General features: G+C 51.6%; 9 protein-coding genes across 9 annotated transcripts; 4 read left to right on the plus strand and 5 right to left on the minus strand.

The window, feature by feature from the left end:
- Positions 1-126: 126 nt before the first annotated feature.
- P174DRAFT_440053 (sulfite reductase subunit alpha) lies at positions 127-3,552 on the plus strand. Its single transcript, XM_024826960.1, has one exon. The coding sequence runs from the start codon at positions 198-200 to the stop codon at positions 3,333-3,335; it is 3,138 nt and encodes a 1,045-aa protein (XP_024684075.1). The 5' UTR covers positions 127-197; the 3' UTR covers positions 3,336-3,552.
- On the minus strand, positions 3,531-5,105 carry P174DRAFT_440054 (tRNA methyltransferase TRM7). Its single transcript, XM_024826961.1, has one exon. It carries the CDS (start codon positions 5,007-5,009, stop codon positions 3,729-3,731), a length of 1,281 nt encoding a protein of 426 aa, XP_024684076.1. The 5' UTR covers positions 5,010-5,105; the 3' UTR covers positions 3,531-3,728.
- A 134-nt stretch (positions 5,106-5,239) lies between these two features.
- mak5 (ATP-dependent RNA helicase MAK5) lies at positions 5,240-7,726 on the plus strand. Its single transcript, XM_024826962.1, has 4 exons — positions 5,240-5,525; positions 5,586-6,803; positions 6,858-7,092; positions 7,146-7,726. The coding sequence occupies exons 1-4, from the start codon at positions 5,277-5,279 to the stop codon at positions 7,709-7,711; spliced, it is 2,268 nt and encodes a 755-aa protein (XP_024684077.1). The 5' UTR covers positions 5,240-5,276; the 3' UTR covers positions 7,712-7,726.
- Positions 7,727-7,946: 220 nt separating this feature from the next.
- Positions 7,947-9,258, minus strand: P174DRAFT_367077 (BRcat and Rcat domain-containing protein; the record flags this gene model as incomplete). Its single annotated transcript, XM_024822147.1, has 2 exons — positions 7,947-8,286; positions 8,342-9,258. The coding sequence occupies 2 exons, from the start codon at positions 9,256-9,258 to the stop codon at positions 7,947-7,949; spliced, it is 1,257 nt and encodes a 418-aa protein (XP_024684078.1).
- A 1,267-nt stretch (positions 9,259-10,525) lies between these two features.
- On the plus strand, positions 10,526-11,573 carry P174DRAFT_440056 (PaaI family thioesterase). The gene is made up of 2 exons (XM_024826963.1): positions 10,526-10,554; positions 10,630-11,573. The coding sequence occupies exon 2, from the start codon at positions 10,696-10,698 to the stop codon at positions 11,509-11,511; it is 816 nt and encodes a 271-aa protein (XP_024684079.1). The 5' UTR covers positions 10,526-10,554; positions 10,630-10,695; the 3' UTR covers positions 11,512-11,573.
- Positions 11,574-11,733: 160 nt separating this feature from the next.
- Positions 11,734-18,288, minus strand: P174DRAFT_511229 (HECT-type E3 ubiquitin transferase UFD4). Its single transcript, XM_024831768.1, has 8 exons — positions 17,661-18,288; positions 17,499-17,595; positions 16,799-17,436; positions 15,111-16,737; positions 13,202-15,046; positions 12,588-13,166; positions 12,380-12,529; positions 11,734-12,312 (listed from the first exon to the last, which is right to left on the minus strand). Exons 1-8 carry the CDS (start codon positions 17,946-17,948, stop codon positions 12,116-12,118), a joined length of 5,421 nt encoding a protein of 1,806 aa, XP_024684080.1. The 5' UTR covers positions 17,949-18,288; the 3' UTR covers positions 11,734-12,115.
- A 2,894-nt stretch (positions 18,289-21,182) lies between these two features.
- On the plus strand, positions 21,183-22,177 carry P174DRAFT_459017 (nicotinamide/nicotinic acid mononucleotide adenylyltransferase; the record flags this gene model as incomplete). The annotated part of the gene is made up of 3 exons (XM_024829728.1): positions 21,183-21,490; positions 21,561-21,834; positions 21,893-22,177. 3 exons carry the CDS (start codon positions 21,183-21,185, stop codon positions 22,175-22,177), a joined length of 867 nt encoding a protein of 288 aa, XP_024684081.1.
- A 683-nt stretch (positions 22,178-22,860) lies between these two features.
- On the minus strand, positions 22,861-24,809 carry P174DRAFT_404249 (sugar isomerase). The gene is made up of 2 exons (XM_024824025.1): positions 24,075-24,809; positions 22,861-23,975 (listed from the first exon to the last, which is right to left on the minus strand). The coding sequence occupies exons 1-2, from the start codon at positions 24,501-24,503 to the stop codon at positions 23,073-23,075; spliced, it is 1,332 nt and encodes a 443-aa protein (XP_024684082.1). The 5' UTR covers positions 24,504-24,809; the 3' UTR covers positions 22,861-23,072.
- Positions 24,810-25,050: 241 nt separating this feature from the next.
- Positions 25,051-26,251, minus strand: P174DRAFT_511232 (class I SAM-dependent methyltransferase). The gene is made up of 2 exons (XM_024831769.1): positions 25,968-26,251; positions 25,051-25,885 (listed from the first exon to the last, which is right to left on the minus strand). The coding sequence occupies exons 1-2, from the start codon at positions 26,149-26,151 to the stop codon at positions 25,128-25,130; spliced, it is 942 nt and encodes a 313-aa protein (XP_024684083.1). The 5' UTR covers positions 26,152-26,251; the 3' UTR covers positions 25,051-25,127.
- Between the last annotated feature and the right edge of the window lie 290 nt (positions 26,252-26,541).

The following is a 26,541-nucleotide window of genomic DNA, read 5'->3' on the forward strand; positions in this document are numbered from 1 at the left end:
CCGATAAGAAATTGCGTGATTGCCGCTAGCCGCTTTGGGCAAGGCCCTGGGACATTTTCTATACTCCGAATCCGTCCTCTTATTGCCATTCCCCCCCTCCTCAGCTTGCTGTGGTAATTCCTTCGTCTTTGTTTTTCTCTTGTCATCTGCGAGGTGTCGGCTGAGTGTGTTTGATACCCAGACAAGGAAATCTCAAGATGGGCTCTTCTTCACCATCTTTGTCTGCCCTCGGTGGCCCTACATATGTCACCGCCCAGACGTTGATCCAACAAGTCGCCTACATCCTCAGCGACAAAATCTTCTCCTATTCGCCTGAGAGTTTCGATCTGGACAATTCTCTGCGTGAATGGGCATCGCGCCAGGAAACCAATGCCAATGGCGAATCTACCGTCGTTAAGGCTATGGAGACCCGCCAGGGTGCCGGTAGCATCGCTCTCGGCTATCTCTTCTCTCAAGATTTTGATCTGAAGAAGCGCCATGTCCCTCAGGGTATCGTTGCTTCGTCGGCCACACTCCCCTACATGCGCTCAGCTCTGGAGCAGCTGTCTCTATTGTATTCAGTCGCTAGCCCTGTTGCGGCACACGTTGCCGCCGTCGATTACGCCGGTGAGGATGGTCTGGTCTCGGATTATGCTTCCGCGCTCTCTCTTGCTGAAGAGCTTGGCCTGGGTCTTGTTTCAAGTGCCTCCGTGCATGAGGCTCAGCATATGGCGCTGCTCACAACCCTCCTCGCTTCCGTTCTGCCATCTGTTCACATCTATGACGGTGTCCGCGTTGGCCGTGAGACCACCCGTGTCATTGATGTTTTGGACCAGGCGGGCGTTGCTCGTACCTACGAGGCCATTCGCAAGACCTTGGATGAGTCCCGTAACCGTCACCTTGACACCCAAGGGAAGGTTCTGGAGTTGTTCACTTCTCTGAACGGCGAACTTGGCACAGACTATGGTCTTTTCGAATACCACGGTCACGCCGAACCCGTTTCCGTTCTGGTTGCTTTCGGTACCGTCGAGGCGTCTCTCACTGCGCAGGTTGCTCGCTCGTTGGCAAAGGATGGTGTCCGCGTCGGTGTTGTCAATGTCCGTGTTTACCGTCCTTTCGTTGAGGAGGAATTCCTGCGTGTTCTCCCTCAGTCGACCAAGACTGTGGGTGTTCTTGGTCAGGTTACCAATGAGCAAGCTGTGCAAGAGCAAGGTGTTCGCTCTGCCCTTTACGAAGACGTGCTTGCGGCTTTGACCTTTGCCTCTGCTCGAGAACATGCGCCTACCTGCGTCGACATCAAATACCCACGCTCTCAGCGTTGGGACCTGATAAACACTGCCGCTGCCTTCCAACTCATCTTCGAAAAGCCCATTGTTCCGGCCAGCGGTGAAAGCGCGCCTCTTCAGCTTATCGACCCTGCTACCGTGCAGGAGTACACTTTCTGGGATGTTGACAGCTCTGTTTGCGAATCTGCTGCTGCTGTTCTTTCTGAGGCCCTTGCTGCTGATTCCGCTAGCAATGTCACAACATCCAAGTCTCACGACAACCTTATTCAGGGAGGAGCCGTCCGTATCGACATCCGCAAGAGCTCCAAGATTCTCGATACCCCCTATGCTATTACTGCTGCAGACACGACATACGTTGGAGATATCAAGCTTCTCGGGGATATCGACGTTGCCGCCTCCGTCAAGGACAAGGGCAAAGTCATTATCAACGCCCCTGGCGTCAAGGACGATGAGTTGGAAAAGAAACTACCCTTGGGCTTCAGACAGGCTGCTGCTCAGCGTGAAATTTCTCTCTACATCGTCGATCCATCGGCGGCCGGTGCCTCTGCTCCTGAATCCTCCATCCTCCAGTCAGCCTTCCTTAGAGTGGCACTTCCCTCTCAGGAAGGGGTCGGCCATAAGAAGCTTTCTTCTATCACCGGAGACTCCGAGGCTCTTGAGAATGTCACTAAAGACCTTGACAAGCTTCTCCGTCAGATTGAGATCCCTGAGGCTTGGAAGACCTCCGAAGAGGGAACTGAGGTTACTCAGCTTCCCAAGGATATCTCCATCAACAGCTTCGTTCCCTTCGACAAGGATGAATCGGAGCCAGCTCCTCTCCTCAATGATTGGCAGGCAGCGGCCAAGGGTCTCGCATTCAAGGAGGCTTATGGCACCAAGAAGGCTCTTCGTCCCGAAACGGCCACCAAGACTTTCACCGTTCACGTCAAGGAGAACAGACGCTTGACCCCTGTCACTTATGATCGAAACATCTTCCACATTGAGTTCGATCTTGGTGACTCTGGTCTCAAGTATGATATTGGCGAAGCCCTAGGTGTGCACGCTGAGAATGATCCCCAAGAAGTTTCGGAGTTCATCACATTCTATGGTCTCAACCCCGACGATGTTGTCGGTGTTCCCAGCCGCGAGGACCCCGCGGTCCTTGAGAACCGCACCGTCTACCAGGCTCTCGTCCAAAACGTCGACATTTTCGGCCGGCCGCCTAAGCGCTTTTATGAGGCCCTCGCAGAATTCGCCACCGACGAGAAGGAGAAGAAAGACCTTCTCACACTGGGTGGTCCTGAAGGTGCCGTGGAGTTCAAGCGCCGCGCCGAAGTTGACACCATCACTTTCGCCGATGTCCTGCTGGAGTACCCCTCAGCTCATCCTGACTTCCAGGACCTGATCCGCATCGTCGGCCCCCTGAAGCGACGCGAGTACTCCATTGCTTCCTGCCAGAAGGTGACGCCCAACTCGGTCGCTCTCATGATCGTTGCTGTCAACTGGGTTGATCCCCGTGGCCGCGACCGCTTTGGTCTCGCCACCCGGTACCTCAGCCGCCTCCAGCCCGGCACTCCGGTCACTGTCAGCGTCAAGTCCAGCGTGATGAAGTTGCCACCCAAGTCCACTCAGCCCCTCATCATGGCTGGTCTTGGAACTGGTCTTGCTCCCTTCCGTGCCTTCGTGCAGCACCGTGCCCTCGAGAAGGCACAGGGCAAGGAGATCGGTGCAGTGCTCTTGTACATGGGATCCCGTCACCAGCGCGAGGAATACTGCTACGGTGAAGAATGGGAGGCTTACCAGGAAGCTGGTGTCATCACTCTCCTTGGCCGTGCCTTCTCTCGTGATCAGCCTGAGAAGATTTACATCCAGGATCGCATGCGCGAGACTCTGCCTGAAATTATCGAAGCCTACATCCGGGAAGAGGGTGCCTTCTACCTTTGCGGTCCCACCTGGCCTGTTCCTGATGTGACTGCCGTGCTGGAGGAGGCTATTGCCACTGAGGCCAAGAACACAGGCAAGAAGGTCGACACCCGCAAGGAGATCGAGAAACTCAAGGATAAGGAGAGATATGTTCTTGAAGTGTACTAGATGGATTTCGTTCAGAGGAGGCTGTTGAGATTCCCGCTACGTTTCCGCCCACCGCTGCCATTGCATGATGTGACGACCCATTTGTCCCATTTCAGTTTAGCGCTTCCATCATGAGACTCAACGATAGACTTGGATTTGTTCGATGACAGTGCTTCAACTCATGTCATTTCCATAGAGAGTAATTGCATTCAAACGTGAATTGAATCGTTCATTCAGATTCCGGGGTATCTCCTCTATTCCTCTATACCTGCAATGTAGACTCAACTGATAGCGCAAGGCTCACGCCAACACCTTCTATCCCTAAGACAAAACGCGTATGCATGCAAGAGATAGGAAATGAGAAAAGTATTATAAACAATGAAAAATAAAATGGGCGTGGTTCCTCCAAAGACCCTACGCTCGTCCCACGGCTCCCAACTTCGTCTTACCATAAGCTCCACCTTTTTCTTTCCGTAGCTCCAATGCTCGCCGATAAGGCGGTGCCGTAGGTGGCTGGACAGGATCCAAATTGACATAGTCCGGGGGTAACGAGTATGAAGCATCAGAGTCCCAGGATGAAAGATCGCCACAGGCAATGAATGGAGGAATCCATCGGTTCTCGATGGCGAAACGCTGGGGCTTGTTCGCCAGGGACGGGATTGAAGATTGCGGATGAAGCATGCGGATTTGGGTTTGTTGGGTTGAATCGGATGCAGAAACCATCGCTGCTTCCGAAAGTGCGACTGTCTCTCTTGGTGATACAATATCCTCGTCGGGTACTTCGACTCCGATGTTGCCGTCCGCGGACACGGGCTGTGGTACCGCTGCACCGCCAAAGAGAGGGTTCTTCAATGCTTCCGTTCCGACCGAGCCGTCATGGATGGCTGGAGGAATAAAGCCCTCGCAGACCACGAAGGCTTCTAGACTGCTCGCGCGACTGCTTCTCGGTTTCGCAACACTCACTTTCTCAAATACCGTGCGGAGCTGTGCGTAGATGAGGTCGACGTCGCGGCCTCGGAAGATCTTGGCTACGAACTTGCCTCCTGGCCTTAAGACGCCCACTGCCAGGTTTAATGCGGAGTAGAGGAGCTGTGACTGAACGTAGATGTCCAGATCGTGCAAGCCGGTGACGTCCGGTGCACCATCCGAGATGACGAGATCAACAGGGTGGGGTTGTTGGATGGCCGAAGGGGTGGAGGAAGATGCCGATTCGTAAGCTTCAGGATCGAGAGCACGAAGGAGCAGAGGGATCGTAGACGGATGTGTGATGTCGGCTTGGAGCGTTGTGATACCTTCCAATGGCGCCATGGGTTGGAGGTCAATCGAGACGATTTTCACGTTCCTTCTGGGCTTCAACTGAGCACTTTCGTCGTTCCCTTCTTCTTCAGCTGCACCCTCACTTTCCGATCCATGATCGATTCTTCTCAAAGCCTCGCTCTCTTTTCGCTTTTTCTCGATCCACGCCCGCCGGCCAAAGCTCTCTCCCTTGATCAGGACTCGACTGAGGACTTGACTCCAACTTCCTGGAGCGGCGCAAAGGTCAACGACTCGTGTCACCTTCTCGGGGTTCTGATGTTCGAACAGATCAAATTGTTCATCAATCTGGATCAGTTTGAAGGCGGAACGGGCGCGCCAGTTTTGTTCCTTTGCGAGGCGGTAGTAGGCGTCACGCTTATCCTTGGAGGATTTGCCCATTTTCGCGAATTGATAACAAGTCCTCACAAGTACTGGGATTGCAAGGCAGTCTAGATGTATCAATTGCTGTCCACCTGGACCTCGGACAGAAATTCAATGTGGGGGAGATGAAGCGATAAGATTAATTAAAATCCGCGAAAAGGCGGGCCACTTTTCTGCCGCTTTTTTTCGTCTCCGCAAGTAAAAAAGATCATCACCGCTTCCATTGATTTGCGTCGCAAGCTACGATTCTTCCACTCAGCACCCTTCAGGTCGACACTAGACATCATGGGCCAAAAAAGGCAGCGCGACTCAAAAAGCTCGACCTTCCACGCTAAAAAGCGGAAGAAGGCCGAGAACGCGACGGCAGCTGATTCGGACGACGGCTGGGATGGTATCGTCGGCGCGGACGAGCTGAACTGGAAGGAAGTAGCTCTACCTGATCGTCTTGAGGATGCTGGAGGATTTTTTGGTCTGGAAGAAATCGAAGGTGTTGATATAGTGCGAGGTTCGGGCAATGGAGAGGTTAAATTCAAGGTACGCGGAAACACATGCTGACTTGTCGAAGAATGGTCCATTGACACACAATGACCCCAGGCCGTTGTTGGGAAACCGAAGAAGTCTATTTTGAAAAAGAAGGCGCCAGAGGATGAGAAACCCGAATACGATGAGGAGTGGTCAGGCTTCAGCGACGACGACGACGCGGACCGGCCAGAAAACGCTTCCTCACCCGCCGTAGAGAAACTTGAAAAGTCGGACACGAAGGCGGACAAGAAGAGCGAGAAGGAGGCCAAGGATGCAAAGAAGAAAGAATCTAAAGCTGCGAAGAAGGAACAGAAGGAGAAAGGTTCGGCAATTCAGCACGATACGAGCATTAATGCCGGCCTTTCGTTTGCCGCTCTTCAAGATACGGAAGAAGATGATGGAGCCGATGTCTCTGCTTGGGACTCGTTGGGTCTCTCTCCCGAGATACTCACTGGCCTGTCCAAGATGAAATTTGCCTCTCCGACATCAGTGCAGGAGGCTTGCATACCTCAGATATTGGAGGGACATGATGTTATTGGAAAGGCTTCTACAGGTTCCGGAAAGACGCTGGCATTCGGTATTCCCATCCTTGAACATTACCTGGAGAAGAAGCGCGATGATGTTAGTGCAGAGAAGGGAAAGAAGTCAGAAAAAGACTCGACTCCAATCGCTCTGATCCTGTCACCCACCAGAGAGCTTGCTCATCAGTTGTCGAAGCATATCGGGGAGCTGATCGCCCAAGCTCCGGGTATTAACGCACGCATTGCGCTTTTGACTGGTGGACTCTCGGTGCAAAAGCAGCAACGTCTACTGTCCGGAGCTGATATCGTGATCGGGACACCGGGTCGAGTGTGGGAAATTTTGAGCACTGGGCAAGGGTTGATTCGGAAGATGCAGCAGATCAAATTCCTTGTGGTCGACGAGGCCGATCGCCTTCTGAGTGAGGGTCACTTCAAAGAGGTTGAAGAGATTTTGAACGCTCTGGACCGTGTCGAGGATGGCGAGGTTCCTGATGGTGAGGATCAAACATCGGAAGAGGAATCTGATCCTAGCTCTGAAAGACAGACATTGGTCTTCTCCGCCACCTTCCACCGTGATCTGCAACAGAAGTTGGCTGGTAAAGGGAATTGGACCGGAGGAGATGTTATGGATAAGAAAGAATCCATGGACTACCTCCTGCAAAAGCTGAACTTCCGGGAGGAGAAGCCCAAGTTCATCGATATGAACCCCGTCTCGCAGATGGCTGACAACCTCAAAGAGGGGATTGTCGAATGTGGTGCCATGGAAAAAGTGAGTTTCGTTGAGCCTTCAGTAATGTTGAGCCCAAGGCTAATGACCTTTCAGGATCTCTTCCTCTATACACTACTTCTATACCATCCCAAACACCGGACACTCGTCTTCACCAACTCGATCTCTGCCGTCCGTCGTCTCACTAAACTCCTTCAGACTCTCCAACTCCCAGCCCTGGCCCTTCATTCATCTATGGCCCAAAAGGCACGACTTCGCTCGGTCGAACGTTTCTCTTCACCCTCATCCGATCCCTGCACCATCCTAATCGCCACTGATGTAGCGGCCCGCGGTCTCGACATCAAAGGCATAGACCTCGTCATCCATTACCATGCCCCCGAACAGCAGATGCCTACGTTCACCGCTCCGGCCGTACAGCTCGTGCTGGCGCATCCGGTAAGAGCGTCATTATCTGCGGACCCGACGAGATGATCGGTGTCGTCCGTCTCGCTGCCAAGGTGCATGCGAAGACAGCGAATAGCAAAAAGCTGCCGCTGGAATCATTGGAGCTGGACCGTCGCGTCGTGTCACGCGTCAAACCCCGTGTTAGCCTCGCCAGCCGCATCACGGATTCTAATATAGCCAAGGAGAAGATCTCAGCAGAGGACAATTGGCTGCGCAACGCCGCGGAGGACCTGGGCGTTGAGTACGACAGCGAGGAGTTCGACGAATCCAACGGCAAAGGGCGTGGTCGCGGCCGTGGTCGTCAGCAGAAGCAAAAGGAGGTAGGGAGCGTTAGTAAGGCTGAGCTGACGGGGTTGCGAGCGGAGTTGAAGCAGCTGCTTTCCCAGCGGGTGAATGTGGGCGTTAGCGAGCGGTATCTGACTGCTGGGCGTGTGGATATCGAAGCATTGCTCCGTGGGGAAGGCAATTCTTCATTCCTGGGGCCTGTCGATCCACTGAACTTTTAAGCTGTATTTATATACCATATCAAAGATTATTGCCTTGAACCATCGCATTTGATTTCAGTCTCGATAATTGGGCGTTCTTCAAGAACCGCTGTGGTAGCATACGTGGACAAACAACGCCGCATCCATCATAAGCCTCTCTACCTTTACAATATCACCATTTTCCACCAGATATCAAACAGACAAAGTTTCGTAATCGTCATCCTAACAAGACTCCCCTCGACGCTTACGCGAATCCTTACAACCGGTTCAGCCTGCATCTCCGACAAGCTCGAATCCCACACTGTCCACATTGCAAGATATAGTTCGGAAGATGATCATTGCACTCCTCGCACTGATGAGCCCCTGGAATGCGCGGCCAGAACTCTTCGTGATCACACTCATGTCGTTCAAGTAACTGCTGTACCATCTGCTGTACCTGCTGTGGTCTCGCGGGCTGAGCAGGTTGAGCCGGGTCCCTGCCGCGGTCAACGAGACAGCGGGCTCGATCAATCAATCTGTTCTCGTCCCACAGCTGGCATCGGTACTGCCGCCATTTGGTACCGCACGTGTAGCAGAATTCAGCACCGCAGCGACAGCTGAACGATATACGATTAGAGTCGAACTTCGCATGAAGATGAATGATAAACTTACGTGATGTGATTGCAACCTGTTCCAAGCTCAATCATATTTCTGCACTGAAAGCAACGCCGCCAACCCTCGCGCTCGGCAAGCTGTAGGAGCTCTTCGTCTTCGTCGGGGCAGTCACCCTCGTGCGCGGGCTTCTTGCACCGCATGCACGTTCTGGAGGAGCAATGACTGCATGTGCCGATATAGGAAGACACTGAGTCCGGAAAGATGTATTTGGAGCACGAGGGATTTGAGCAGTAGGTACGATGCGGGTCGCTGAACTCGATGGCCTTCTCCTCGAATTGCTGGCTCTGGGCCAAACCGAGGAATCCACTGACAAGAGAGAGTGGGATCTCCTTTCTGCAGCAACGAGGCGGGAACAGTGTCTCGTCTGTCATAGAATCTTGAAAAAGTCTTACCGCACAGACTCTGCAATATGTATGGTGACAGGGAGCTGGGATTATATCTGCCGACGGAACAAGTCCTGAGCACACAGCACACTCATACAAAGGCTCCTCATCGGAAGGGCCAGCGAGGCAACAACGCTTAGGGTTCCTGGAGCTCTCAGCTTCCGCGTGCTGACCAGCGACTCTCGGAGGGAAGAAGTTGAAATCGGTGTCTGCAAGCGTCAAATCAATGAAGTCCTTCATTTTGTCTTCAGAAAGCTGGACCGCAACTGATTGATCGTGAGCCTGTGGAGGGGGTACAGGCTGTCCAGACAGTTCGAGAGCGAGTCTATGATCGTCAGAGGCGCGGAGCTCTTCCTGTCTTGCGGTGGTGACAGCTACGCCATCATCGACCACAGCTCGGGCAATGCTTCTCGCAAGTCGTTCATCCTCGAGAGATCGGTTGTAATTGTCTACTTCCTCTTGCCAGAGGAGGAGGGCAATTTCTTCGTCCGACAATTGTCCAGCGGGCTGTTTGCCCTTGCTGCGGTTCATGGTATCGTTTATGTCCTCGCGTAAGATGTCGAGAATTGCTGCGGAACTAGCTGCATCCATGCTTGGGTGATGATATAGGTACTGAGGTGTATAATAGACTTGGAGATGGAAAAAGGGAATCGAAGCTCGAGGAGTCTAGGATGGATGAAGAAGGGGAAGAGAGGGTAGGTGAGATGAAGCGTTGAGGTGAGAGAAGGTGGGAGAAGACCGAGCAGAGAGCAGAGGTTTTGTCATTCCCTGAGAGCAGCACATGATTTCCAGCTAGACGACACAGTCGCCTGAGATCTCCTCTTATGTCATTTGCACTTTGTCTTCGAAAGTTAGTATACATGGAACTAGGTGACTCTAACAGTCTTTAAATCAGTCAATGCCTTATCAAGTCCACTTTACCAGTATAGAGAGAACTCACAGGCTCCCAGCTGGATTCTCTATAGCTTTGGCACATCAATACTTTCTCAAGTTTTCGTCTACTTACTCTGACAGTTCCTCCTTGTAGCCCTTGACTGACAGTTAATGCAGCCTGTTCACCTTTCCTATAAATCCTAGAGCACTAAAGAAGTGCTAAATAGTTCTTGCTAACCTCGTACCCTTACTTTGCTCTCATTCCCACTTAACAGAACTACATCCATTTCTTGTATGGCTTCGGCATGTAAGGTCATATAACCAATATGTGATTCTATGTCAAGTTGTGTTGATCCTATCATATCCATCACTTCTCAGTTCGTGTTACAGAAATGCACTAGAGGGACGACTAGTATGAGCCTAATCTCACTTTCACATAACCTAAACAGTATCATTCTACAGCCTGTCAAACATTGATCAAGTTCATCATCGTAATATCTCACAAACCCTCAATGTTCCCAGGCTAGGTTATGTGCAAGATATATGGAGTATATATTCGCGCTAATCCCGCCTCGGCAAACCGATATCAAGAGCCAAACTCTCGGCATGCCGGTTATCTTATCTAAGTTATCTCCCAATGTGTTCTCGTTCTTTCGATTTAACCGTTAGTTTACCCACCTTCGGGGTTCATCCGCCAATCTCTTTCGAGAATTGCTGCAAATTTGATCCCGATGACGGCACTTCTTTTCGGCTGGTGGTCACGGCCTGAGCCCGAGTCTTGCAGCTAGTTTTTTTTGTAAATTCTGGATCTGGATCTTGGAGTTTGGTTTCATTTTGTGATTCTGTGGTTTTTGCTGGTGTTTTATTCTGCAGCGGAGAATTTACAGACTGCACTAGACGTATTTTCTGAGCTCGTGGTGAGTCTTATCTATCTAGCATTTGTTGATATGATCCCTGTTCCGATTGCGGGCCGGGGGTCAGTCGTTGAAGAAAGCTGCGACAAAGGAAGTACGCGAACTGGTTACTGACCTGGCCATTCTATTCAAGGTCCAACCAGGCACACCACTGAGAATATAAATTCGGCATAGAACCACCATGTCGTGGCTAACAAGGCCCTCCCGCTGCCTGAGCAGGGTCAACCCAACGACCAGACTTGTCGTTCCCGTATCTACATGCCGCTCCTCTCAACGCTGCATCCAAGGCGCATCAGCCGTCGCTCAAGATCACCACTCGAGTCACACATCTTTCACCGTTGACGATGGCTCCTCCTCATTTCTCCCCAATCACACAGCATCAGCGGCGCAGCGTCCCCGCCCTCAAACCAATCCTATCGACGATCTAATCTCCCAAACACCCATCGTACAAGCCCTCCGTCGCGACCCCGCCTACACCGAATCCCGTCCCCATCTCGCAATGAACCCCAGCCTTCGCCCGAACCACTTCGTCGCAGGCCCGAACTCTGGCCCAGGCAAGATCACCGTCCCGCCCTATGTCTGGATGGCGAAGAACCCGCGCACCGCCGCAGGAGCGACGACCAGCCGCATGGTGTCGGTGTTCCATATCGGAGCGCAGCTCTGCGGTCATCCGGGGTTCGTGCACGGCGGTCTGCTGACGGTGATGTTCGACGAGGCGTTTGCGCGCTGCGTTTCGACATCGTTTCGCAGTGGGCTGGGCATGACGGCCAACCTGAACGTGGATTTCCGGAAACCCGCGCTGCCGGACCGGCTGTATGTGCTTCGGGCGGAGACGGTCAAGGTCGAAGGCCGGAAGGCGTGGGTCGAGGGGACGTTAACCTCGTTGCCGCCTGTGGGCGACACGAGTGAGCCGGTTATGGTCGCCGAGGGCAAGGCTTTGTTCGTAGAACCGAAATTCGCAGAGGTATGTTGCGACGATAAGTTCCCACATGGATGATTGCCGGACTGACTCGGCCAATTAATTAGTCCATGGTCCCCTTGTACAGAGCCTGAAACTACACATCGCTGGTTGCAAAAGCCTACGCGCACCCCTGTTTTCCCCGCCGTCAATGATAGAAGGTTCCGTTCCGTATTAATAGAATTATAGACAAGGATAGAGTAGATAGACTTGGCATTAGCATAATAGAAATTTAATGAACACAATAAAATCAACATAAGACCAGATAATTCCATTTCTATCTAGCTGATATTTCTGAAACCGAGAACCCTCTGGACTCCTTACCAAGCTGGAATATCAACAAGCAGAAACAACAATTGCAAATTTGATAAATTCAAAGACGACAGAGCCGAAGTAACAGAATGAATGATGCCCGTCGGTCGTCACGAGAATACATCGCCAAGGGGTATGATGCTGTCACTAGATACCGTACCAATATGCTGACCGAAAACGCTCTTCTCTTTTTCTTCAATTGCTTCATTAGTTTTTCCTTGATTTTTGATTGTAGATGACGTTAACTGTGTGATGCCCCATGTCACGGGAGGAGCCATGGAGGCGAACGAGTTTTAAGAGGCCAAAGCAGGATGATCGACAGTGACCGAATCTAGGACAGGTGGAAGGCACCCTGACCCTCTCGAATAGCAACGGACAGCCGCTCTCGAAGAACCTCCAGGCTGCTGTAGTCTGGCAGTTTGAGGTAGTTCACACACGTCATGACGCTGGGAAGGTAGTCATCGGGAGTGTAAGGAGGTTCACTGGGACGACAGACAACAGTGAAGATAGGGGTGAGACTCTTGAAACCTGGAAAAGGAATAGAAAATTAGTCACTATTGTTCAGCTCAAAACAAAGAGAGAAGATGCAATTTACCTCCAATAGGAAGCTTCGGGCTGCCGGTGACAAATTGGAGGAAATCGCGCCGTTGCTGGGTATCTAAGTCGCTCATAGTCTGCAGTAAGTTTCGAACGCTCTTACTGTCCATATTAAATCCATGATCGGCCTTGATTGAGTCCATGAGAGCTAAAGACAGATGTTAGTAAACAGCTTCTCGGTATTCAAATACAGAAGGTAAGCTCACTCTCAATAGTCCAATCTTCTTCCGCTCTTCCGAACAGCATGACGAGCTCATTGGGGGTGAAAGTCCGAAGCGCAGAGTACGGGAAGACCTGCGAGAACCCAGTCCGGAACGCTTCCACTTGACGTTGCACGCCGCTACCCAGTGTCATGTCGACCACTCGGTCAACGTACTTATCGACATTTTCAATCGTCACAGGGACGTTGGAACCGTTATCGATTAGTTCAATTGAAGGATAACCAGGCAGAGTGAAGTCAAGACTCAAATCCTCTACCCTGACGCCGTCAATTTCGACATTCTGCAGAGCTTGCGACTTCGCTGCGGCCGCGAGAGTCCGGTCGCGGTCGATTGCCCTCTTCGCGTTCGCGAAGCGCTTCAGCAGCAGAAGAGAGTTTGCAAGGTCTTGGTCGACGGCTTTAACTGTCCCCAGAGACGGAGCCACCGAGGAAGAGCTGTCGGCAATACGGAAGAAGGCCGGGTTGAAAGAGATATCGATGATCCTAGAGTCAAGCATCGAACGAGCAACGAACTTTCCAAGCGTTTTGAACAAGCTCAGTTGTTTCTTTCCGGACTCCGAGGCGGCTTGTTCCTCACTCATGGGGCCGGGAACAAGCCACGCTTGCCAAAGGCAAATTCTTCGTCGTTGTGGCAGTCGTTTTCTCTCCAGATCTTGAGCTTCTTCTTGGAAAATTCCTTCGAGACTGTGGAGTAAAACTCAAGAGTCGGGCCCAATCCCGTTCCGACTTCTTCGAAGTATTCCACCTCGAGGACGCTGGGGGAAGAACCGTAGAGCTCCATGACCTTCATGGCCGACTCCAGGATGCGACTTCTGGAGATCCGTACCTTTTGTCGCTGGAGACGTCCCAGGAATGGTCGGTCATCACGTCGGTGGTCGCTCCGGCTGTCATCCGCATTCTGGGAATTTTGCCATCTCATCATCGCTCGGGCGTAGCCAAAAGCAGTCGACTGAAGGAATAGATGCCGGGTTTCAAAGGGGAAGAGGAAGGGGAAAAGCCGCGCCAGATCTTCGCTCCAGCTAGGCAGGCAGCTGCTAGCCACGATGAGCGGTTCCTCCAGCTGACGGTTCAGCTTGGCAGTGAGCTTGGTGTTGATGAATTGCGCCAGCGGCTCCGGTTTTAGTGCTACAAGCTCCTTGGTATCAGCAAGTATGTCATCTAAAGTGACATTCATCTCGTGCAAAGACCGAAGGAGCTGTAGGATCGGCGCTGTGATAGAATCTTTGCTCAGAGAGGATGGCATCTCAGCGCCGTTGCCGGACAATTCTTCTTCGAGGCCGGGCGCAACGGTCGAAGGCTCCGGGGGCGGCGGTCCTGGAACCCGCCTGAATTTGACGGTGTGAATGGCAGACCACACATTCCTTGCCCCAGCATCCGCGTGTTCACGATTGTGATGGACAGCACGGTAGACTGTGGTGTCACTCGAGACAGGCTTGTCGTCTACGCTAAACTCGATGTGCCAGTCTTGAGGGATGGAGGTCATAGCGGCCGCGTAAGAAGCGAAGGGCCGACCAGCAGTGGCCAGCGAGCTGGTTCCTGTCGTATTCGCGCCTGTATTTGCGGTGGATGAAGATGACTTGGATGCGGGAGTGGACTGAGACGGCGTCGCCACCCGAGTTCCGTCCTCCTTCCGAGCTGTTACCTTGCCTGTAGAAGCCACTTCCATGTTCACAGCAGTGGGGTCGTGATGGTTGTCGTCTGATAAGTCATCTTCCAGATCGTCGACAATGGCATTGAGCTCCTCATCACCGTCCTCTTCCTCGTCTTCTTCGTCCTCGCTCAAATGCCTCTCGTCTGCGCATTCTAATGGCTCGTCGTCGTGCTCTGATTCGTCTTCCGGAGCACTTGACTGCCGCCCACCTTCTCTCGATTTTGATGCAAGATCACGGTGTCCGACAGGGGACTTTTTGTCGCGCGATTTTGATCCACCGCGACGAGACGTCGAGTTATTACTCCCTGACGGCCTCGATTGGGTTGGCAGGTCACTGCTAGAGAAGTCGCCCCCACCAGCGAGCTGTTCACGGAGACGTGCCGCGCTTGCGATCTGTGAAAGGATCGTATCACGGCTGCGTGACGCCTTGGGACGATCTGAAAGGCTTATCCTGGGATGGAGAAAATCATCCAAGGATTTGAACGTTGCGATAGCATGAATCGAGACCATAATGTTTCTGTAGGGGCGAGGAATATCCGAATCTTCATCGGCCACTAGCTTGAGTCTGAGCTGCTTACCTAGCATGTGGGTGGCGTTGATACGCGTATTTTCCAGTGAGTTGTGGCTGACGGTGATAACTTCGAAATGCTCAGTTCGACTAAGCAGATCTTGCAGCTTCTGGATCAAAACGCTGAATGGTGTTGTGGCTGTACTTTGACTCTGGGCTTTCTCTGAGATCGTTGAACCCATAAAGGCTTGCAGGAACGCGGCACGGGCGTCGCGCATGGAGGAAGCTGTCCCATGAAAACATCAGTCACCGTGTCAATAGCCGCAGGAAAATGTTAACACGAAGCTTACATTGTAGATCACCAAACACATCCAAGAGCACCTTGATGATTCCGGAATTGAGCAACTCAGCACTGGTGATACTTTCAAGCGCATCTCCGTCAAAGTATGAGGCTAATTTCTTAAAAAGTGGGAGCCCTTCGCCGTCTCCGTCGCCAAGATAGCAATCCTCTATATCTGCTGCGAGGCTTTGCAATTCAGCCAGAATCTGCTGAGCCCGCTCTCGCATGGCTTTGCCTTCGCTGGCTTCATAGAGCTCAACAAAGGCGCGCGCATCGCGTATGACAAGGTCCTGGGTAGCATCTTCCATTCTCGTCGTATTGTAGGGACCGGAGAAGGAGGACGAGCTTTCCGAGTCAGACATGTCATCGTTCTCCTCATCCCGATCATCATCCTGGTCATTGTCTTCGTCGTCAGCTGGATGACGGCCACTCTCATCATGACCATCATCTTCTGATGCAACCGATTTCGGCTCATGGGGTGAATCACTGGAGAGATCCATAGGAACAGTGGCGGGCGTATCACGGGACTCCTTCGAATGTTTATCAGTGGAAAGGGGACCTTCAGCCAGCTTGAAGATCTCCGAGATGACGCCTTCCCGATGGAACTGGTACCGATACACGTGCTCGAGGCGCTTGAAGAGGAGTTCTGCGCATCGCAGAGCCAACGAGACCAGTGATGGATGATCTTTCTGTGAAAGAATAGCAGCCAGGTATGATGCATACGGAACCGAGCGCAGGGCTTCCTCTATTAACGCAGCATCCAGGTTGTGCAACATTTTCAGCTGGGCGATGAGGACCTTTTGCCGAACTCCAAGATTGACAGTACTAGAATAAGCGTCTGTGAGAGTGGGCAGCAAGATCATGGCAAAACGCTTGAGCTCAGCCTTGCATTCCATCAACAGGGAACGTCTTTTCTCTGCGGATTCCTGTCCTTGAAGGTGCTTGGCGTCGAAGGCTGAACTATCTTCGATAGAGGAAGTGAGCATGCGATCTGCTGAAGAGCCATGTCGTCCCGGAGGAACTTCAGGAAGTAGTTCGCAAATGACGTTGAGAGTTTCGAAGACCTGTTCTCTTGGACGGTGAATAAGAGCCTGCATGACCAAGACGCTATCCATCCTAACACCCGTGGCTTCAATGTTCTCGGGCGGCGAAACACCGGTTAAAATTTGATAGATGGTGTCGACCACGTGCATTTTGAGGAGCTCCACGGACAGCCGAGGACTCGCTTTAGATGTGATCGCCAGGACGCGAAGGAACTGGGTATGAATGTGAGGTCCAATAAGGTTTGTCGTTCCCGGCAACAACAGACGGAGCACAGCCCTCAGCATTTCGGGTTCAATCAGTTCCTCCAACTTCTCTGGCTTGTACTTGAAACTTTCGACAATTCGTGACACACAAAGACATCCCTGCTCGACGACTTTCTGGTCGCTGCTCGAGAGAACATTTAGCAGCGTGGGCATAACATCTCGGACAACCGGAAACGCATCATGAGGGAGGTTGCGGCAACAATTGGCTGCAGTTGTCACTGCCGTACGTTGCGTACTTGTGGGGAAGAAATCTAGATAAGTTAAGCATGCTGTCAGGCCGCCCTCCCGTACGATAGAAGCGGGGAAGTCAATCGAGATTTTGGCCAAAGTCTTATTGACAGTCAACATATACCCAATGATAACGATTCGCAAGTATGGGGGAAATACTCACACTAAGGGCTTGCTCAGCCAGGTCAATGAACTGGATGTCCAGTAATTTCTGGCATAAGATGGGGACTGCTCCCCCGTAAACTACATTGGCAACTGAGCCCCGTAAAGCTTCCATCAGGTTGGCCAAACAGCGGCAGGCTAAGAGCATGATTTCAGGGTTCTCTTCGCCGAACTGGTCAGGTTGCATCAAAGAGACCAACTCCTTGACGTAGGGATCTGGAGAGAATTGGCCAGAAAGGTTGTCCTCATTTGATACAAGTAGAAGGTCAGACAGTTCTTGCAATGCGATCAACTGGATCGAAGGGTCTTCTTTCATTCTGAGATTGCATAGTATCTCTCGCAGTCGAGAGGACATGCCCGACATCATGCCACTGAGTGCGCGAAGGGTGCTCTGGAGCCCTAGCGGACTTCGTGAACCGAAGAGGCTGTTATGAAACAGATCTGCATCATCATCATCGTCCATACCGGAGGGAGTCGTCCCATCATTACTATCATTCGACGGCGAAGATTCCCGGTTCGCAGTGCGCTCATGACTGTCCAGCTCCTCCTCTGCCTCTTTCATCATCACATCAGAATCCGTTCTCGACGAGCGCTTCTTCTGTCGACGCGGGGGAGGGGATTGCGTGGCTGAGAGACGATCTGCTCCGAGATGCATGAGTTTTCAGGCGTTCAGCACTCTAACTATCCATAGAATGCCTTACCTTGTGATACTTTTCCTCGATGTCTGCTGGACTTTCGCCTCGATGGCGGAGGCGAAGCCTGCTTCTTTGTGGTTTCCTCCGGGGGCTTGATGATGGCCTAAGGCCAGACAAAATATTAGCTTGATATCGCTACCGATATGAGTCTCGCGGAACACTCATGACGTACCCTTGTTGTGACATTGCTGGCCTATTTCGAGTACCGCGTCGGCTGGTGGAGGCAGCGCTAGCTGGTTGAGGAGATGCGAGCCTCTGTCTTTTGGTTCTCCGGGTAGGAGATTGGGGATTTGTCTCTTCAGGAACGTCCAGGGACCGATCACGGCGTGCGTGGGCCTTGCGTTTTCGAGTTGAGGCCGAACCAGCGGCTGGAATCGAGGAAGAGGGGCCGGAGCCAGCGGACGAGGGGGAGTCTGCAGCAAGTCTCGCAGCTGAGCGAGTGATTCTGGTGGACATGAGAAACTGAGCTTTTTATGGAAGTGGGTGTTCGGGAAGAGATGGGTGATAAAAGTGGGTTCAACAGGGTGGAAAGCAGAGCTCGTCCATGGGCGTCCGAGGCTTTGTCGCCAAGTCCTGACTTAGAAGACGGAGCAGAAAGGAGTGGGAGTAACGGGTATCGTGCGAAGGTAGCGGCGAGCAAACAGTTGATGAGAGGGGGAAAAGGTAGGCTATGATATGTACCTCAGGGAAGAAGAGGTGGCAATTGCGGGAGCTCCAGCGGATGAGTCCTCAGGGTCCTGGCGGTGTAGGCGGGGCCTTTGTCTGGCCATAAGTTGAATGACAACGAGAGCTTATCGTGGAAGGCTCGCTTGTCAGTCGATGCCGTTCAACATGCCATTCGAAAAGGGATGCCAAAGCCGGGTGGGAAGGCGAGACTGTTTCGATTGTTGGTGCGGTGGGATGGATGTACTAAGAGGCACCCAGCAGGCTGACCAAGAAGCGAAACCCAGAAAATCGAACGCTGAAAGGGTGTGTATCGAATAGATAGGTCCAGAGGCTTCAGGGGCACAAAAACGAGAAATCAAAAGGGATTGGGGAAGATGGAGATAGTTGTATGGAAAGAGAAGGTGATGATGGATGATGAGTTGAGGCTGGGAGTTGACGTGGTTGCGGTTGGTGACGCCGGCCTGAGGAAGCAAGTCCGGGGAGCGCCAGACAGCAGAAGCGCAACCGCAACTGCACACACACAGAGAGAGAGCCTATCTAGGTGAAAAGGGGCATTCTCGGGCTTATAATCTGAGCACGTTGTATTCGGCGTGAATATTTTAGGGTAATGTATTCGTATTTAGAGACTCACCCCTACCAGAAGTGCCATACTAGAAATAGGACTAGCAACGAAACTCTATTCGATAATAAGGGTCTGTCACGAGACCACCATCTCATTGTGATTTTCAGGGAAATTGTATGGAGTCCGATCTTCTAGATATATGAATCAAAATGTACACGGAATAAAATGTTACCCAGATTTGGTCCACCTCGTTGAGGGTTCTCGTACCACTGCAGTGACTCGTATTGCTCTCTACCTACATAGAGCTTGTAGCGGACAATGTGAGACAAGCTGAATCACTACAACTGAAATTATGAGCTTCTTAGATGGTAATAGTGCTATCAGGAACAAAAGCAATTGTAAAATTACCGCCGAGGAAATGGTTCTCATAGGTCACGCATCCTAATCACCAGTAAAACAGAGTTAATCATATACCTTCGAACCAACGGCTTAGTTACGTGCGAGGATACCTGCCAGATATTTCCCGCGGGGGTTGTTCCTCCAGACTCAAGATACGTCGACAGGTCCGATATTGTGCTGTCAGAGTTGGTCATTCCCATCAACTACCACTAAGAGTCTGCTACTGTAGGATAAGCACGAAAGCTGCAAACCGGCCCTATCCACGCAGCCAGAGCTTCAAGGGTGCACGGACCCGCCCTGAAGTGGAGTGAGGAAGATTGAGCTCTTTTCTCATTGTTTATCTCCTCAGATTATCAGTTATAAACTTGCGGCGCTGTGAGGCAGTTGGAAGGGTCATTTTGGAGATTCGCAGAAGGCTGGGTGCAAGGTTTGCTTGGTTGGCGAACACTTGAATCGCGAGAACCTAGGTTAGCCCAGATTAGTGGATATACAACATATCTGTGCCAGAACGGCAAATATCCTTATGCCATCCCTTCTGTAGAGATGTTGGAAAGTAGCAAACAGGATGCCCAACCCATGGATGTCGGGAGGGAGGGCTGCGACTGGGGTTTCTTTCCCTTCGGGCGTGATCTCATTGACGCCGGAATGATCGTTTCGCTGGGGGTAAAAGCCTGATAGTAGTCGAGATCTGTTCCTATGAGAGAATAATTTTGAAATTGAGGGTGATTTTCTTGTCACCGATGGCTGATGGTGGCATGTAGACCATCTTGTTGATGAGGGGAAGGGGAAGGGGAAGGATGCATGAAAACCGTGGATCACCCAAATAATGCCCCTTATACTTGCTGGAGCCTCGAGACGGTGCAAGGTTAGTCCCAATGACATGGTTACGCCGCTATTCATTCGAGTAGCTTATGGTGTGAATCCATATGCATTTCGCGTTGAACTTCCTTGGAGTAAGCCCACTCCGTTATCGGTGCGATGGCTTATCGCCGACTCCGTATTGTACCTCGGTCGGAGACATCGCAGATGATCATAATCACCTTAAGAAGACTTTCAATGATCTCGTATCAAGTTGCTGACTTTGGATGAGCTTTCTTAGCTGAACGTTGGATAACGAGTATGCTGTTCACTCGAAGCGGAACCCGAGTCCGAGTCATCTTCTCGAAATGTGAACAGCGTCCGGTGGTGCTTGCATCAACATCTCCGCGGTTGCCAGGAGAGAAGCCCAATAGTAGAGCACAGGGAACTGGAATTCCTTTATTTCCATTTGCTCCTACAATTCAAATGAAAGGGATGATAGATCTGCCGAGGTAATGACCATTACGAGAATAGTTGAGGTCGAAAGAGGCAGCCCTGAAACGGAGTAAATTGTAGGCATCCATCTGTGCCTAGAGACGGTGACGTAGGATGCTTATCAGAGAGGAGACCGCGCTGCCTAGAAAGAGACGGATGATTATTATCAGTAGAGAGGTATTAAGGAGGGACGGTTGGACTGATGTTCCCTCATATTCCCAAGATTTGTATGCGAATATTATTCTTACCGACGGCAGAAGATTGACTGGATGTTTCTTCGTGCCCTTTTCCGCCAGCCAACTGCTCTAAGATCAATGAGGTGATTCTCCGATTCACACCGATCGCCATCTTTGTCTTTTCTTCCCCTCTTCTCATCTTTCTTAACCCTTGCTTCCTCTGAAAAAAGTCTTGCCTACTACATCAACAATCAATCTCCTTCTTACTAAAACAACGACAATCTCATCAAAGAAAAACCGGGCTACAGAGAGGGTTTTCAGAAAGGGATATATAACATTCTTCCATCCTGCGTGGCCATCAGTCTCTTCTTCCTGCTCAATAAATTTTCTTCTTCCCCGCCTCCCCCACGCCGCCTGACTAAACAATCCAGTCCGCCCGCATTCATCCATCCTCGTTACATTCTCTAGTCCGCAACTCAAAACCATCCTCTTCCGATTTACTCCCATCGATTTGCCTCTCTTGCGCAACTTATAGCCTGCTCTCCTCCCGCGCGATCATTCATATCACCGCATATCGAAATCTCGGATTGCATCATGACAGACATGGTCGGAGGACAGAGCGACGATGTCCACCAGGTCCCGCCTCCTCTTCCACCGGCTCCTATGGAGAACTACACCTTTCCTGAACATCGTTTGAAGCGCAAGATGGACGACCCGGAGAAGACCCCTTTGCTTCTTGTGGCTTGCGGTTCCTTCTCCCCTATCACCTATTTGCATCTTCGCATGTTTGAAATGGCTGCCGATTACGTCAAATTCAGCACGGACTTTGAACTCATCGGTGGATATCTATCACCCGTCTCAGACGCGTATCGAAAGGCTGGTCTAGCCAGTGCGGAACATCGGTATGGAATCTAGCGGCTAATTTATCCGCTCGTTGAGATTGCTGACGCAACGTCTCTTATGACTCATCAGGGTTGCGATGTGCCAACTTGCGGTTGATCAGACATCGAATTGGTTGATGGTCGATACATGGGAGCCGATGCAGAAGGAGTATCAGCCAACTGCTGTTGTGCTTGATCATTTCGACCATGAGATCAACGTTGTACGGGAGGGCATTGATGCCGGAAATGGTACCCGGAAGCCCGTCCGGGTGGCCTTGCTCGCAGGCGCTGATCTCATCCATACCATGTCAACACCTGGCGTATGGAGTGAGAAGGATCTGGACCACATTCTGGGCAAATACGGTGTATGTTCAAATATAACGGACCTTTCTGCTCGGATTGATTCAGCTCACAGTCTTTTAGTCTTTCATTGTGGAACGCAGCGGCACCGATATCGACGAGGCTCTGGCAGCGTTGCAACCATGGAAGGACAACATCTACGTGATCCAGCAACTCATTCAGAACGATGTCAGCAGCACGAAGATTCGACTTTTCCTGCGACGCGAGATGAGCGTGCGCTATCTCATTCCCGTCCCAGTCATCCACTACATCGAACAGCACCATCTGTACGAGGACGACAGCACAACAGCCGCCTCGTCGTCAGCCGACAAAGGCAAGGAACCTTCGCAGCCAGGGAAATCAGGCTGAACTCCTAGGACGCCCCAAGATATTGCCGCATTTGTACTTTTATGAACCCTCCCAGACCTTGAGCTACACTATGATGCCAGCGACCGCGTGAAGCAAAGGGACGGCTTACTTGGTGACTTGACCTAGTCACTTTGGACGCCGATAAAGGGGGTTTCCTCTCGCATCTGTGTTCTGATATCCCGTCACCCCTATTGCATGGTCGCTTGCACCCGTCCTCCGTCCCGTCCGCGGCGCATGGACGAAACGTCATGAGTTCCCAAAAAGCCAACCGCTCGGGAACCCCGGTATCGAATTCAGCATGATCTTTTTTTTCAAGAGCATCAATGGCAGACCGCGGCACTACACAGGGCCCCGCCCCAGCCATTCGTGGGCCGGTGGCTCTCAGAAAACGACGCTCGCTGGCCCAGTTGTTTCGAGAGACCGGTTTCGGTATTTCACTTTACACAAAGAACATGATATAGAGTCTAGTTGCTTGTCTTATACCCCGTTTGAATGAACATAGACGAATGTAGAATTAATCAAAGCGCAAATTCATTACTACAGTCTATTTCCACGCCTGTCAGAGGTGACGCAAAACATGGCCTTGGCCTACATGCTCCTGTTGATGAAAATACCAATCACAAGTCGACCACAGTACAAGACATAGTGGCGCATGCATGGTTATGCATGGCTTGCATGAGGGTCTTTGATTTAGGATTTTTAGCATGTAAGCACAAGCATAATAGTCGGTGATATGCATAAAACAAGACAATTCCACCAAAGGAATTTATAGAGCAGCGTCTTGCATAATTGATAGGAAGCAAATACATCAGCTGGCATTCAAGTCATTAAGATCATCTATATGTACGTATACAAGTTCCCGTTCATAAGAGTGGTAAGTGGAATGAGAAACAATTCAACCACAGTCACCCCACACTTCCTCCGCCTCTACAACGCCAATACACTCCTCGGGATTCGCGTCGTGCATCATGGCAACTACCTTCACGCGGGAACCGCATGCAGAGTTGGCTTTCGCGATACGACGGCGGACTTCATCGACCGTGCTGGCGCCCGGGACACGAAGCCAGTCACTCCGGGTTACGGAGAAAGGGAGACCCAGGGCAGCCAGGGCGGAAGCGCTCATGTCGATGTTACTACTCTGCGAGAGGGAGCGGATATGGCTTGGTGGGATGAGCTCCGACAGGGAGAGGGCAACCCATGACTTGGCGTTGGGGTGCTGGATTGCTGTGAGCAAGACGTCGAGAAGACGGACCTCGTCAGCTGCGGAGACGGTGGGGATCTGGTCTAGGGGCACGATTAAGTCTGTGATAAGGCGTTGTCGTTGGCGGCTAGCCGGTCTCGGGAATGAGACGATCTCTGAGGAGGCGGTTGATCCGCTCTGAATATAGTCTGATGAGATGGAGGTAGTCGACATGCTAGAGGGTGTCAGGACGGCCGCGGCGGAGGCGGCTCCGATCGCGCCGCCGGGATGGAAACTCTTGAAGACCTCCGCAGGACCTCTACCGGGTGTATTATGTAGTCGTCGTGCTGTGGCGATAGCCAATGCGTCTCCCAACGCCAGCGCTACTGTCGTCGACGAAGTCGGAGCGCGGACACCGAGCGAGGACTCTTCATCCTCGTGGATCGGAGCGGGGAGGAGGATACCCGTGTCGGATGAATGAAAGGACAGGATCGGACAGGTATCCGGATGCATATGCGACGTGATGGCAATAACGGGTACAGTTGAGGGAATATGCGGCAGCAGAAGCAGAAGCTCCGGCGTGCGGCCGGAAAACGAAATCACCAAAAGGGTATCATGCTGCATGTGATGTTAGTAGGTCCATAACAATTTCCCACCTTAAATTCTCAAAAAAAAAAAAAAAAAAAAAAAAAAAAAAAAAGCCGCGAATATCCGTACCGGTCGAATCATTCCCAGATCGCCATGCAATGCTTCCGTCGGATGTAAAAATGCGCTGTGAATACCCATACTGTTCATCGTCGCCTCCAGCTTCTGTCCGATCTTGCCGCTCTTGCCCACGCCGCAGACGACCAATTTCCCGCCATTTCGGACGGTGCGGACGATCTGACTGACGGCCCGCGCAAGGTTCTCCTGCGCTAGCCGGTCCGTCTGGTAGATCTGCTCCAGGTTGGCGAGGGCCGCACGCTCTGTGGATATGACATGAATGGCTGTTGTAACCGCAGCGGCATCCTGGTGCATGGATGGCAGTCCATCCACCAGATCTGGAGGAGTCATGGGCAGGAGAGAGAAGCCATCGAGGACGGAGGTGGTGGACATCCTGTGAGGCGATAATGGCGTTCGGGGCTGTCGCAGCTTGGGGTGCCCCATGCTGTTCAATGGTCCATTATCGAAGGAGTGGACTGACGGGCGAGGATCTATCCGAAAAAAAGGGATACCCCCTAGATCGCCATTTCCGAACGACGAGGGGATTGAAAGAGAGAATAAATAGTAGCCGAGGGGGAGAAAATTCTTTGGTAACAAGCGGGGGGAGGGGAGGAAAGTGGAGGAAGAAGCCTTGGCCGCAGGGGGTTTGCTATCAGTATCTGGTCATCTCGGAGATCAATGTGGCCGAAGAGACGAAACTAGCGACGTTGAATGATTTTGAATCAGTAATAATAATACTAGTCAGACTCCAGCCAGATATGTTCCCGTCTCAGCGCGGGATTGGAGGACGAATTATCTTCGGAGGCGAAACAGCGGGAAGAGAGAGCACTAGCACTAAGGCGCAATCGCCTCCTCCGCCATCGCCATATCTGACTGTTTCCGTCGATCAACATCTCGATTTGTAAGAGGCATGGAGGAGTAGGTTGCAGAACGAAAGGTTACATTGATGTATGTTTGTTGTAGAATAGATAATACATCCTCAGATAGGAGTTATCGTACCAGAGTAAATAATACATTCCCGTAGAATTAACCTTCTATATCACAAGAAAAATAATACAGACACACAATTCACTTCGTCAAGGGCTTGATTCCCTTGTGAATCGCTGCAATCCCACCAGTGAGATTCTCGTATCCTCGGCCAGGAATCATAAATCCAGCCTTCTGAATCATAGCCCGGAACTCTTCCTGGCGGGGGAACTTCTCGATACTCTCGACAAGGTACTGGTAGCTATCCCGGTCGCCGGCGACAATCTGACCGATGAGCGGAATAGCGCTGAAGCTCCACTGCTTGTAGATAGCATTGAATAGACTGTTGTCCACCTTGCTAAACTCCATGCACGCAAAGACACCGCCAGGCTTCAGTACTCGGAACGCCTCCTCCAGCGCAGCCTGCTTATCCGTGAAGTTACGGATGCCGAAGACAACTGTATACAGGTCCACCGAGTTGTCCGGGATACTCGGCATGTGTTGCGCGTTGGCCTCCATGAAGGACAGTCGGGGAGTATTATAGTAGGGCGTGTCGATGCTGCGCTTCTTGCCCTCTGCCAGCATGTCGGGGTTGATATCGGCGATAGTCACCCGTGTCTGGTGGTCGTTGTTGATGTTGGTAGCGTGGTCAAGCATGCGGAATGCGATGTCGCCGGTCCCGCCGGCGATATCGAGGATATTCCAGCCTTTGCCGGTGGTGTCGTTGTCGCGAGATGGTAGCGCGGATCCGGGGTTCAGTGATCGTACAAAGTGATCTTTCCACAGCCGATGGATTCCGAGGGACATGAAATCGTTCATGGTGTCGTAGGAAGCTGCAACAGAGCTAAACACCGTCCGTACTGAGGCGCCTTGTTAGCATGCATCTTCTCCCTGGGAGGTTACTCCGCAAAAGTACAAATGGAAGCACAGTGCCTGACATACCCATAGATTCTTTCTGAGATTCAGGGACATTCTTGAAGCCGAAATGGGTCATCTGGTCGTCGTGATTCGACTTGCTATCTTGTACTCGCAGCGAGCAGGAGAAGCATCGGTACTGGCTCTGGGGAATTGTCACCCTTCGCTTTGCACTGTAGTGCAGACTCCTCCATAACGATCGGGATGACATGATGTGATGGTTTTTCAATGAATTGACCCCAGACGTGAGGTTGAAGTGAAATTCTTGAAGCCGAAGAAGATGTTGACGGTGTTACCCGGCTAGAGCAGCAGAGCTCCGAACACTGTTGGGCCACTTTTTCTGCCGGGGCCGGATTCTCACGCCGCTCTTATCAATCGGCCCATCATCGCTCCATTGAGCAACCATTTTTCGGGGAAAATAAATTTGTTAGGTGGAATTACAATGCTACCTAGCTAGAATAACCACTTGGACATTGTACTCTACTCATAAGAGATAGGTGGCTTGAATCATAGGGTTTCTTGTCCAAAGGCACCTCACCAAATGGAGATGAACCAAAACGTACAAGTACGGAGGCTAGCTTCTTCGAACTGAATATGAGTT

The sequence above is a fragment of the Aspergillus novofumigatus genome, assembly GCF_002847465.1.
Source record: "Aspergillus novofumigatus IBT 16806 chromosome Unknown P174scaffold_3, whole genome shotgun sequence".
Classification (NCBI taxonomy): domain Eukaryota; kingdom Fungi; phylum Ascomycota; class Eurotiomycetes; order Eurotiales; family Aspergillaceae; genus Aspergillus; species Aspergillus novofumigatus.

Excerpts from the sequence above, each read along its gene's own strand:
- P174DRAFT_440054 (XM_024826961.1), bottom strand. The coding sequence starts at position 5,009 with ATGGGCAAATCCTCCAAGGATAAGCGTGACGCCTACTACCGCCTCGCA.
- mak5 (XM_024826962.1), top strand. The coding sequence starts at position 5,277 with ATGGGCCAAAAAAGGCAGCGCGACTCAAAAAGCTCGACCTTCCACGCT. Across the intron at positions 6,804-6,857 it reads AATGTGGTGCCATGGAAAAA|GATCTCTTCCTCTATACACT; the intron begins GTGAGTTTCGTT and ends ATGACCTTTCAG. Across the intron at positions 7,093-7,145 it reads CACTGATGTAGCGGCCCGCG|CAGATGCCTACGTTCACCGC; the intron begins GTCTCGACATCA and ends GCCCCCGAACAG.
- P174DRAFT_440053 (XM_024826960.1), top strand. The coding sequence starts at position 198 with ATGGGCTCTTCTTCACCATCTTTGTCTGCCCTCGGTGGCCCTACATAT.
- P174DRAFT_440056 (XM_024826963.1), top strand. The coding sequence starts at position 10,696 with ATGTCGTGGCTAACAAGGCCCTCCCGCTGCCTGAGCAGGGTCAACCCA.
- P174DRAFT_404249 (XM_024824025.1), bottom strand. The coding sequence starts at position 24,503 with ATGGGGCACCCCAAGCTGCGACAGCCCCGAACGCCATTATCGCCTCAC. Across the intron at positions 23,976-24,074 it reads ATCTGGGAATGATTCGACCG|CATGATACCCTTTTGGTGAT; the intron begins GTACGGATATTC and ends CATCACATGCAG.
- P174DRAFT_511232 (XM_024831769.1), bottom strand. The coding sequence starts at position 26,151 with ATGTCATCCCGATCGTTATGGAGGAGTCTGCACTACAGTGCAAAGCGA. Across the intron at positions 25,886-25,967 it reads ATCTCAGAAAGAATCTATGG|TACGGACGGTGTTTAGCTCT; the intron begins GTATGTCAGGCA and ends AAGGCGCCTCAG.
- P174DRAFT_511229 (XM_024831768.1), bottom strand. The coding sequence starts at position 17,948 with ATGTCCACCAGAATCACTCGCTCAGCTGCGAGACTTGCTGCAGACTCC. Across the intron at positions 17,596-17,660 it reads CAATGTCACAACAAGGGTAC|GCCATCATCAAGCCCCCGGA; the intron begins GTCATGAGTGTT and ends GTCTGGCCTTAG. Across the intron at positions 13,167-13,201 it reads AGAATTTGCCTTTGGCAAGC|CCGCCTCGGAGTCCGGAAAG; the intron begins GTGGCTTGTTCC and ends GTGAGGAACAAG.